Source organism: Lathyrus oleraceus, chromosome 5, assembly GCF_024323335.1.
Source record: "Lathyrus oleraceus cultivar Zhongwan6 chromosome 5, CAAS_Psat_ZW6_1.0, whole genome shotgun sequence".
NCBI lineage: Eukaryota > Viridiplantae > Streptophyta > Magnoliopsida > Fabales > Fabaceae > Lathyrus > Lathyrus oleraceus.
The window spans coordinates 612201664-612214058 of NC_066583.1; the positions used below are offsets into that span (position 1 = coordinate 612201664).

Genomic DNA, 12395 nt, shown 5'->3' on the forward strand with positions numbered 1-12395 from the left:
GACATATTAATTAGTTATGGTGAGTTTACTTATAACCTGATCAATCTATTAGTAAAGAGAAACTACTCCTTATTATAATTAAAATACAAGGATTAATTCCAATGTTTTAAAATTGGACCGGAGATCGAAGCGGTGAAACTTACGGTTTAAAGTTCAACCGGTTAAACCTACGGCCGAACCGTTTATCAAATAAACTAACAACATAAAACTAAATTTCATAAATATGTCACACATAATCATATGTTGACAACTTAATAAAATAAATATTTTAAAAATTTAATACAAAAATATCGATAATAGATATAATAACATAACATAGTTATACACTTCATTTCAACATTCATTTAAGAATAATTTGCCTAAATTAAAGAATTACAATAAACTAAGTTAAACTAATTCAAACCAAAATTAAAATAATAGAATATAATAATTAAAATAAAGTTTAAATAATTAAGAATACCTAAATTAAATAAGATAAAATACCAAAAATAAATAGTATAATATACTTCGTTAAACAACAAAAAAATAAATGTGAGTTGAACTACGACAAATAAATCTTAATTGACAACAACAAACAATATTGACCTGAACGACAATCAATATTGAGTTGAATATCATGACTATGTTTGAAAGAGACGGTGTGATGATGATGGATTGTGGTTGGAAAAAAAACTATAGTGGAGTAACAAAACTTAGAAGTTTGTATGGTTCAAGAAAATACGGAACTTTTTGTGTAATTGGAATGTATGTTAAGTTTTGATATTGACATATTAAAATTTATAAATTAAAAAATTAAAAAATGGTCAATTTAATGAATTATTTTTAACCGGGCGGTTTTACAAAACTGGCTCCGGTTCTTTGGTTCAAATAATTTTGGACGGTTCAATCTGGTTTTTCTGATTTTACTCCGGTTTTGACCCATTAACGGTTTCGAAAGGTTGATCAAACTGGATTCATCTCCTGTTCCCGGTCCAACCAGTTGAACCGGTTGGCTCGGTCCGATTTTTAAACATTGATTAACTCATTCAACATGTGGCAAGAAACAAATCATAAATTGATGTGGAAGATATAATTAAACTGTTAAAATGCCCACCATATTTTTAGTTATGAATTTGGTTGCACATGGTCTTTCTTACTAAAAAACCACAAATATTAAATCATAGAGAAGTGATGTGGCCATAGGCTTTGTATATGATCATGTTAATCATAAAGAATGGAGAAGTGATGTGGCATTAGTATTCATTGTCTTTGAATCTCTTGATCTATGGTGACGATAACAGTGATATCTCAATTAACGATTCATGGAAAATAAATGGAGGGAGAATATCTTCATGCGAGTAGCACAAAAGAGTTTAAAGACATCAACCCATTGGGTATGGAGGGTATAATTCTAGAATAAAAAGTGAAAGGAGGAGAACATGAGACAAAGATTGGAGGTAAAAATGCTATCACCAAATCTTACAAAGAAATGGTGGTGGACGCTGATGGGAGAGTGGGGGATGGGAAGGATATGGATGGATCTAATCAAGAGGATGATGTTAAAGATTTAGAGCAATAAGATATTGAAGGAATACAAGTGGAGGAAAAAATATCGGAGATTACAATTTCCCTCTGTTTATTCTATCAAAAGTTGAGGAGAAAATGATTTATAGGCCATGGATGAGAGGTATTATCGTTAAGCTTTTGGGAAGGCAGGTTGGATACAAGGCATTAGAGACGATATTGAAGCAAATGTGGATGAAGGAAGGGAAGGAATAATAAAAATTATCTATTTGAGTAATGATTATTATTTAGTTACTTTCTCACGTGAACAAGACCATGTTGTAGCTTTGATGAATGACCCTTGATTTATATATGAAAATCATCTCATTATGAAGGAATAGTGTCCAAACTTCTATCCACATAGTGGTACTATTCAAAAGGTAGCTTGCCAATTGAGTATTATGATTCTAGAGTTCTCAAACATATTGGGAATAAGATTGGAAATACAGTGAAAGTGGACAAGAATAATGTGATGCAAGAAAGGGGAAAGTATGCTCGAATTCGTGTCGAGGTGGATCTAACTAATGATTTATTGGAAATGTTTATGATAAAAGGACAAAAGTATAATGTTGAGTATGGAGGGCTTCATCTCCTTTGTACAAACTATGGAAAATTTGGGCACTATAGTGAAAGGTGTCTGAATAAAGCCAGGGCCATTGCAGAGAAACAAAAGGAAGTTAGTGATATGGGTGAGAAAAATAACACTGGAGGAGGGGAGATGATAGGAAGCGGTAGTACTAGACCATGGGTGGTGGTGCATAAGCAAAGAAAGTCAAGAAAGGGAAAAGAAAAGGAGGGCACAGTGGTGGTTGGAGGAGGACTCAAAGGTCCAACGAGATTTAATGTTGGGGATACCAATAATGGCTCCCAATTTATGTCATTAATGAGAGAAATAACAGAGGAGTTGAAAGAGGAAGAGAATAATATTGAAAATTCAAACGAGTCAATAGAAGGGGAATATGTGGCAGAGAGGAGATATAGGGGATGGGAAAAGGAATCAAAATAATGATGTCATAATGAATGATAAAAATGTTTGTTTTGGAAAAAGAAGCATAATAATGAAATAATCATTAGCCATCAAAAGTCAGGCGCTGACTTCCAAAAAAAGAAGGGAAATGATGTGACTAAAAGTAAAGCGCATGCATATAATCAGGAAAAGAATTCGATGGCCATAAAGTTGGGGGCACATGTAACAGGCAGTTTCAAAGGAAAATCCAAAAGTAAAGTAGCTGACAAAAACACTTTGGAGAATATCATGGGAATTATGGGAAAAAATTGGCTATTGTCTTTAAGGAATAATTTCACCAGGTGAGAGAAATTAGGGGGAAATCGGGGCAGGAAAATCCTAAACGCGATAGTGTTGTGAAAGAGAACGTAGGCCTCAATTTAGGCTTCCAAATGGGTGTTGAAACAGATACTCATAGACCACCCGATACTAAGAATGCACCCCCTCTGCTAATAACTCTATCTTAAGAAAGGGAAACAAGGATGATGTAGAGGAATATGGCTTGAATGCAAGGGACCAAAGGGGAGTTGGGTCATCCGACTCAGAGATGAAAGTGATGAAGGAAACTCCCATTGGGGAGTTATGATTAGATTATGGTGTGTGTGTCATCCTTAATATAATGTTTATTATGAATATACGAAATAATATTATGGTGTGGAGTTGTCGAGATATTGCAAGTGGTTTTTTTTATCGATATTGCAATCAATATGTAGTAACATGGAAATCCTTGATGTTGGATCATTGATGGTAGTTACTATAATATGCTAGAGGTAACTTGGGAAAGTCGAAAAGATGTCTCACAAAACCTTCGAGGTGTGCAAGAAGGAATTAGTAAGTGGGTGATTTCCAACTTCGATCAAGTTCGTATAAACAAGAAGGAATTGGTGGCAAGGATAGGAGGTCTCCGAAGGAGAATCCAAGTTGGTAACAGGGCTCGTGGTCTGGTGGATTTGGAATCCAAGCTTTAGTATGAACTTGATATAATTTTGAAAAAAGAAGAATTAATGTGGCATCAAAGATCGCGGGTGAAGTGGTTGAAAGACGGGGATCAAAATACTAAGTATTACATACAAAAATAGTTACGATAAGAAGGCAAATTAATGTTCTCATACAAAGAGGGTGATCCATTGATAGATAATGTGGACTAAATAATAAGTATGGAAAATGAATTCTATTAGGAGGTGTTTAATTTGAACCAGTTTCAGTTTGAATGGCTCCAAAAGAAGGTGGCATATCAGAAGATAAATAACATTGAATTGGAAAAGTTAAACGCCTCTATTGAGAATGAGGAGGTTCGGCATGCGGTTTCCAATATGAATCTGTGGAAAGCGCCTGGACCAGATGGTTTCCCGGTAGGTTTTTTCCAAAAGTCCTGGCATATTATGAGTCAACAAATGTGTGATTTTGTCAGGGAGGTATGGTCAAACCCCAACATGATATCAGAGGTCAATCAAAATGATATCTGCCTTATTCCTAAAGGCCAATATTTGGAGTTTATAAGTCAATTTCGCTCATCTCCTTGTGTAATACTACCTATAAGGTGGTTAGTAAGGTAGTATTTGAAAGGCTGGAAGATTGTATCCCAACTATTATATCTCCATATCAAACTAGGTTTGTGTCGGGGAGGAACATTCATGAAAATATAATAGTTGCACACGAAATGATTCACGGTATGTCGAATAAGAAAGGTTGTAAAAGCTATTTTGCCATCAAAGTTGATTTATTAAAAACTTATGACAAATTAAACTGGAATTTCATTTGGCAAGTGTTAATGGAGGTCAAGTTACCTGATGCGATGATAAATGTTATTATGCACTTTGTGACTAGGGTGGAAACAAATGTGAAATAGAATGGAGCTAAAGGAGAATACTTTCATCCTCAGAGAGGCATCCGACAAAGAGACCCGATTTCTCCATTTTTTTGTATGTGTATCAATAAGCTGTCTCATTTAATTAGCCAGGTTGTGAATGAGGGTAAGTGGAAGGCCCCAAAAGCTGGAAGAAATGGTCCAATTGTGTCACATTTTGTTGTTTGGTGAGACTACTGAGGAGAAGATACAGTGTGTGGTTGATACCTTAGAAGTGTTTTGTAATTTATCAAGGAAACATGTCAACAATGAAAATACTAGCGCGTTCTTTTCAACAAACACCATTAAAAGGAAAAGCCTTGTTAGAATGTCTGGTTATCATGAAACCAATATCTTAGGCAGTTACCTGGGAGTTCCTTTACCATGAAATGCTCCAAGAAAGAAGGATTTGACTATGTTATTAAGAAAGTTAATGTGAAGCTTATACATTGGAAAGTTAATCAATTATCTTTTGTTGGAAGGATGACCTTGAAAAGAGTGATTTGGAAGCTATTCCATTTTATCCTATGATGACAAATGTCATTCCTAAGGCTTATGTTGACGAAATCCAAAGGATTCAACAAAGCTTCATCTGGGGTGATAATGAGCAGAGGCGAAGATACCATGTGGTTTGATGGGAGATGGTGACAAGTCCTAGGAAGAACGGTGGATTAGGTTTATAAAGGCTAAATGAGATGAATAAAGCTTGCATCTTGAAATTAGGCAGAAAAATCCAAGATGGATCGCACGAGCTTTGGTGCAAAGTCTTGATTGGAAAATACAATAAGGATGTTGTAGAAGGTATAGTGGTTGCTAAAGAAAATGACTCTTAACTCTAGAAACACATTGTTAAACTCTGGCCTTAACTGGACACTCATAGTTAGTGGATAGTTACGGATGATCGAAGAATTGAGTTGTGCAACTGGCCTTAAATACTAGATCACACGAGGAGTATTAAACTGTTTGAGGTGTTGAAAAAAGGTTTGTGGAATTGGAAGCTTTTGTCCTCTTGGGTGTCGTTGGATATCATAGCTAAGCTTGCATCAATCCTTCCCCCTGATGATAGCAATGGTGTAGATATGCAAATATGTAAAGAGAGTCCAATGGGAAGATTCTTGATATCCGAAATGTACCATGCTTTGTGTGGTTTGAATGATGACAAGTTGTTTAGTACTTGGCATTGCATTTGGAGACCGAAGGTTCTTGAACGTGTTAGAGTGTTTATTTGGCTTGTCAAGCATGGTAGACTGTTAACAAATGTTCTAAAACATCGCATAGGATTAGGTTATAACCGCTGTGATTACTATCATGAGTTCGAAGAATCTACTTTGCATGTGTTACGTGATTGTCCCTCAATAAAACTGCTTTTGATGCATGCAGTCACTATGAGACGTCAATACAAGTTTTTTACTTGTAACTAAAAGGAGTGGATTTACCTGAATATAGTGTGCAACGAGGATAGTAAACCAACTGGAGAATGGAGTAACTTTTGGGTTATGGTCTTCCATTGTGTTTGGTCATGGAGAAACAAGGAGAAGTTTGACGATGGTTTCATGCGTCCTTGCAAGCAAGTAGAGTTTGTCAAACAAAGATTATATTGCTATAATTTGGCGAACAAAATCATGCAACCAAATAGTAAGGAACATCAAATCACAATTCAGGTGTGTTGGAAGCCTCTTGGCGCATGCATTTTATATCTCCGCAACGTCTTGTCTTTGATTTTCCGCATTAAATTCTGAGGAATATGTCTAATACCAAAGACATGCATGCGCCAAGAGGCTAGGTGCCTAACATGTCAAGACATGTAGGCGCCATAGGCATTGGTGGCTCCTCATGAGGTACAATGCAGGCGCCATAGGCACAGGCGCCTCCTCATGAGGCTTCCAATGCAGGCGCCTTAGGCCTTGGCGCCTCCTCTTGGTTTAAGACGGATCCGCCAGTTCATCTGACGCATCTTTTTTTAAAGGTGGTTATTTTGGAAAAAGAATTGAAAAAATTGTTATTTTGAAAATGGTGGTTATTTTTTTAAAAAAAGTTCACTCTGGTTGTATGTCCCATATTAAAGAAAAAAGAAAACATTTTAGTTTAAATGCAGTTTTATCTCCCAAATTTTCAACTATACAATGTTGACCCTATTTTTTTATGTACCCGTAGTTCTTCATTTCTGATTTATTAATCTTTACTCATAATTTGATCAATTTTCAGAGATTTAAAATAATTTAAAATGATTTGACATGTGTAATTTTTATCAGCCCTAATATTGTTTGAATTAAAATACTGAAAATTTCTAAAAAGGTTTCACAAAATTTTGTTGAATTTTCTTATCTTTTATTTATTAGAAAGAGAAAACACAATTGTTTCATCTTCTATAATACTGAAAAATCAAAAAGAAATTTGAAGAAAGACAGGGCTAACAAAAGACATCTGAACCAGCAAACACAAAGAAGAACATTAAATGACAACCACGGTGAGCAATAGGTGGCATTAAAGCACACAAAAATTAAAGATTTCCCTTTTTCTTCAAGTAAGATTTGTTTCTGAATAAAATATTATTTATATAAGATAAAATCTTGACTAAAATCGTTTTCATTTAAGTCCACTATAAGACACATGATAAACTAATTGGGAGCAAAAAGGGGAAGAAATAAGAAAAATGACTATGCAAAAGGTACATAACAACAAAAAAATCATTTGGCAATTTTTATGTCATGTTGAAGTGTTCTTCTAATAGCCATTTTGCTTATGTCATGTTGAAGTTCTTTTATAATAGTATTTTTGTTTTTTTAGGATGTGATCTCATATTAGTCTACAAAAATATATGGAATTTCAAAACAATTTAAACGCTGATTTAAAAAGTTTTTTAATACAAATTTGTCGGGCATGAATTTAATCTTATGATTTAAAATTCTGGGTTCGAATCTCTTCGATTTAAGATGGTTAACAATATCATTTATTAAATATAAATCTCATTTCTCCAATACTCTTTAATAAAATTATAGAAATTTAATAAATATCTCTTTATAAAATAACAAAATTTGTCATTTATCATTTATTAGTAATATATAAATAACATGAAAATTAAAAATGAAGAAAAGGGTATGAAGAAAAAGTAAAGAGCATTAAAGTGCTCTCTAAAGACATGAATAGATTCATCCCTAAAAAGAACAATGAGTTGGAGTTGTAAACACAAAGTGCAAAAAGACCAAAATCATTCACTTAACAGCACATGTCTTGGTGCAACAAGAAAAAAAAAAGAGTCACCACCACAAGGAAAAACTAACATGAAATGTTAATCTTTATTACACCGCACAAATTAGATGATGTAAAAGGCATAGAGTCCGCGGTGAGTGGAAAAAGAAAGAAAAAATACAAAGTAGTTGGATGTGATGAAACAAACTCCATTCCACACCCTGTTTCATAAATGCTCAACTTTATCAAATTTTTCAATTCATTTCCCAATTTAAACCTTACTTATAGTACTATACTTGTATGCATTTCTTTCATATATATTTCACAATCTTGTGCTCTTTTGTTTCTCACCACAATATGAGTTCTTCTCATCAACTTTCTTCTTGCAAAAGAACTCTTTCTCTTCCACTTCACAAGGTATTTTACTTTTTTTTTTCTTAATACAAATGAACTTTTTTTATGATTATTGTTATAGTTAGTTAGTATCTGATGAAACTTTTATATAATTTTGCATGTTTATAATTTGGAAGGAGAATCCTCTGTTGGAAATACCCTACAAAACATCACAAGAATCATCTTGTTCATCTTCATCGTCATTCTATTCGAACGAATTTGTTGGAATTAAGATGCCATTGACACCGAGTCCAACACCGTCTCACAAGAAGGTTAATTTCCTTGTTACATCACGTTCTGTGGATGCTCCAATTGTTGATAGTGATAACAACAATCTAGGGATTTTAACCGGAGGGAAGAAGTCATCAGGTGGTGGTAGAAGTATTTTACCGAAATTGAACTTTCGGTATAATAGGACATCATCATCTGATATTGAAAAGGGTATAACTTTGGCTCCGGAAAGTCCTTATGAGAAGCCTTCAATCTCTGGATCAGTGTCTTTGAGTAAGCTGTTTGCTCCTAAGATTTATAGAACTTCTTCGTTACCGGTTGAAGAAATTGAGCGTGTTAACACAGACTTTGCTTTTGGTGGATGTCTTGGTGCTTCTCCATATGTAAGCCTTTTATCTCATTACTACTTGTAATAACAATTTTAAAATAGTGGTTATTTTGTTTTTTCATTTACTAGTAAAGTCCTATTTCAATTAACATGTTTAAGTTGCTTTTCTAACAAAAGATGAAATAAAGTTGTTTTTGTTGAAGAGCTTGAATGCAAAATTACACACAGTTGGTGCTGAGAAGGTAGGAAACTGCATATTCCAACCCGCGCTCATGCATATCAAATGTCTCAACAACTTTTCTATAAAAGCTATAAGTTTATTTCATAAGATATAACTTTTTACTGGACAAGTTAAACTGTTTTTATAAAAGCTATAAGTTGATTTCATAAGATATTCTGGAGAATTTATGGAAATAAGCTGAAAACTGCTTCTGGATATAAGCTGAAAAACAACTTATTGAAAAAAGCTCATAAGTGCTTGTGTTAGTAGATAAGTTGAAATAAGTCGATCAAACAAGTTCTATTTGAACATAACAAGGATTTAAAATATATGTTGAATTTGTTTCATGAAACCTTTAGAAGCTGGAAAAAAAATCCATTTACATTAAAATCTACTACTACCTAGTTTCTACCATACGTGTGAACATAGTTCAATGAACAGGAAGTTCTAAAAGCTCATATTTTGTATTTTTTGTTGCCTTAGATCAATACATGCTTTCCACTTTCTAGTCCTAATTCTTATTGTTACCAAATCTTGCATTGTTTTAACCAATTTGATCGTTTTGCAGAGAAGCCAGGGATCGATAGCTCGCACTCGTTCAGAGCCTGTAGATAGCCAAGAAAAAACCATAAGGAAAATGGATAAGTTTTTCCGGATTATTCCTTCCACCCCAGGTGTAAAGGAAGTGAAAGAATGGTTAAAAACTTCCGCAGAAAACGATACTGGTATTATATTATAATCACTTGCATTAGAAGTAGTGGAAAACAGCTTTAAAAACAATATTTGTTGATCCTCTTTCAAGTCATTAGAATTTGATTTATAAGTCTAACAGTACAATTTCCATTTCTATATGTTTTCATTAACTCAACTTAAAAGCCTTTCTTGCTTCAGAAAATGACGGTGATAACGGTGAAGATATAGCTGAAGAGGAAGCTGTGTGTAGAATTTGTCTGATTGAGCTATGTGAAGGAGGCGAGACATTGAAGATGGAATGCAGTTGCAAAGGCGAACTTGCATTGGCTCACCAAGAATGTGCTATCAAGTGGTTCAGTATTCGGGGTAACAAGACATGTGATGTGTGCAAGGAAGAAGTTCAGAATCTTCCGGTCACTCTCTTACGGATCCAAAATGTCCAAACTCAGACTACCGCAGCAAGGTCTCACCAGGATGACGACTTCAGGCATGTGCAGTTATTTTCATTTCATAAAAACTATTACTGGTATACTGAGATCTTTGTATCTTTCTCGTGCTAAAAATAATTGCTATCGGTAATTTTTGTGCGCAATTTAACAGGGTTTGGCAGGAGTTACCTGTGCTTGTCATTGTCAGCATGCTTGCTTATTTCTGTTTCCTTGAGCAGCTTCTGGTAAGAATAAAAGTCCTCTCATTTCTCGAAAAGTTACAACTCGGTATAGGCTTATTAATTCAACTCTCTGCAGGTCGGAAAAATGGGAACCAAAGCAATTTTCATTTCTCTTCCGTTTTCCTGTGTACTCGGTCTAGTCTCCGCCATGACATCAACAACCATGGGTAGGTTTGCAAAAATTATTTACAGTAAAAAATTATCTATAGAACCTTGTATGGTCTAAAATGACATGAAATTTCTCTTTTCTTTGTCCAGTGAGGAACAGGTTCATCTGGCTTTACGCATCTGCCCAATTCACGTTGGTTGTTATCTTCGCACATATATTTTACCCCTTGGTAATAGATTTTGGATTCGCTTTGGCTTTACGTAAACATGACATGGACTGAGTCCCAACACGAAGAATCACAAACATGCTAACTTCATTCTATTAGTTTTGTAACCTGCAGGTTGGTAAGCAAGCAGTTTTAGCAATCCTTCTTGCATCATTTGCTGGATTTGGTGTAATGATGAGCGGAAGTTCAATAGTTTCCGAGTTACTCAAATGGAGAAGAAGATGGCAAGCTTACTCGGAGCAGCGCTCTCAAGTGATGACGCAAGAAGGACTATATTCTCAAAGTGTAATTACCCCACAACCAAGCCTTCCCACCTACAACCAAACTACAGTGCAACTTTGAGCTCAATTCATAGTAGAATTGAAGTCTATATGGCTCCTTTCGTGTTGTCTAAGGCAATTGTATAGCCGATTTTCAGTACTGTGGTATTATGCAGCAATAGGGAACAACTTGGGACTATAGCTTTTTTCTCTGTTTTAAGCATCTTATTATGCATTCTGTGTTGGAATGCACTATGTGATATGCTAATGCTAAATAGTCAAAAAAAGACTCTACTATATTGCTGTTAGTATAAGATAATTCTTGTTGTCTAATACAACTAGAATGGAAATGTGAGTTTTTGTGTTCTGATATTTCACCATATGTGTATATTTGGCATTTGCCAAATTGACAGAGAATTATTTAGGTAAAGTTAAAGGTAGTGGCAATCTAAATGAGAGATGGTTCTTATGCAGAGAAGCCATGTGATTTAAATGCTTTTATTCTATTCTACAATTATGGCAATGCGCCTAAAATACTGTAGCTAATATCTAATGGATGGAACTGATATAAACCAGAAAATGCGACGAGTTTATAGTTTATAACAAAGTTTTCTCGTTTGACAGTTATAAAGTATTGTCTGCTTTCAGTGTTAGTGTTAGAATTCTCGCATCTTGTTCTTTAAAAAAGATATTTATATTTTAGGACGTATATAATAATTATGATTATATATTTCAAGTTAATAAATAAATTTAATAATTTAAGATGAGATTTATATTTAGAAAGAAATGCATTTTTCTTAACATGGGTCGGATTATTTGGGACATACTTTACAGCTCTATCTTGTGTGTGTGAAGAATCTAGTCCTCTCTTTTAGAAATGAAGAGTTTGATTATGATGTATAAAGACATATACTTTTCAAAATGATGACATAATCAACCTTTTCTACACTCAAAGTTATGGCAATCTCTTCATTTTCACTCACTTCACATGAACTTTTAGAACCATTTTGAGGGGGCATAGATCATTAACTTTTAGAACCATTTATTTTGGACACGTGTAACCCTTTCTCACTACAATGTTATATCATGTGTCCACATCCTCATAAACAAAAATAATTCTAATGTAAAGGTTTTTACCTCCAACATATATCTAAATTAAAATAATATAAATATTTTAATTTTTTATATTAATATGGTATGTTATACTAATTTATTAAATTATTTGTTTGTTTTTAATAAATGTTTAATTGTTATATACTATATATTCTCAATGTAAAAAGTTTTATAATGTTAAATATTTACCAATAATTCATTGACACGACTTAAAAAATTACACCTTTGTTTTGTTTATATGTATGATAAGAGTCAAACATTTCTAATAATTTAAAGGGTGTGTATGAAAAATCATATAGAAATTCTTTACACCTACATTGTATATGAAATCAATTCTTTTAATAATACTTGAATTTAATATATTTATTTATTTCATGTGTTTTGAACATTACCAATCATTATTTGTTTTTTTTTTACTTTTTAGAATATTATATGTTAATTTTAATATATTAAATTTATTGACAATTAACATTAAAAAAATATATAATTATAATTTAGATATTAAAAACTAATTTAAATTAAATAATATTTAATTGTCTCGAATCAATTGAATTTTTTAATTTCAAAAT

The 12395-nt window shown here is 33.4% G+C and overlaps 1 protein-coding gene across 2 annotated transcripts; it reads left to right on the forward strand.

Annotated features, from left to right (window-relative positions):
* The first annotated feature begins 7585 nt into the window (after positions 1-7585).
* Positions 7586-11090, forward strand: LOC127087032 (uncharacterized). Of its 2 annotated transcripts, none has more exons than XM_051027868.1 (8): positions 7586-8000; positions 8114-8590; positions 9324-9480; positions 9647-9935; positions 10049-10121; positions 10195-10285; positions 10377-10456; positions 10553-11090. In XM_051027868.1, exons 1-8 carry the CDS (start codon positions 7884-7886, stop codon positions 10793-10795), a joined length of 1527 nt encoding a protein of 508 aa, XP_050883825.1. In that variant the 5' UTR covers positions 7586-7883; the 3' UTR covers positions 10796-11090. The 2 variants fall into 2 exon arrangements, with proteins under 2 accessions (XP_050883825.1, XP_050883826.1); XM_051027869.1 differs by having other exon boundaries at positions 7587-8000; positions 10568-11090.
* Positions 11091-12395: the final 1305 nt, after the last annotated feature.

Bases quoted from the DNA above. Each gene is read 5' to 3' on its own strand.
- LOC127087032 (XM_051027868.1), top strand. From the start codon at position 7,884: ATGCATTTCTTTCATATATATTTCACAATCTTGTGCTCTTTTGTTTCT. The intron at 9,481-9,646 runs GTATTATATTAT...TTCTTGCTTCAG, and splicing joins TTCCGCAGAAAACGATACTG to AAAATGACGGTGATAACGGT. The intron at 10,457-10,552 runs GTAATAGATTTT...TCATTCTATTAG, and splicing joins CACATATATTTTACCCCTTG to TTTTGTAACCTGCAGGTTGG.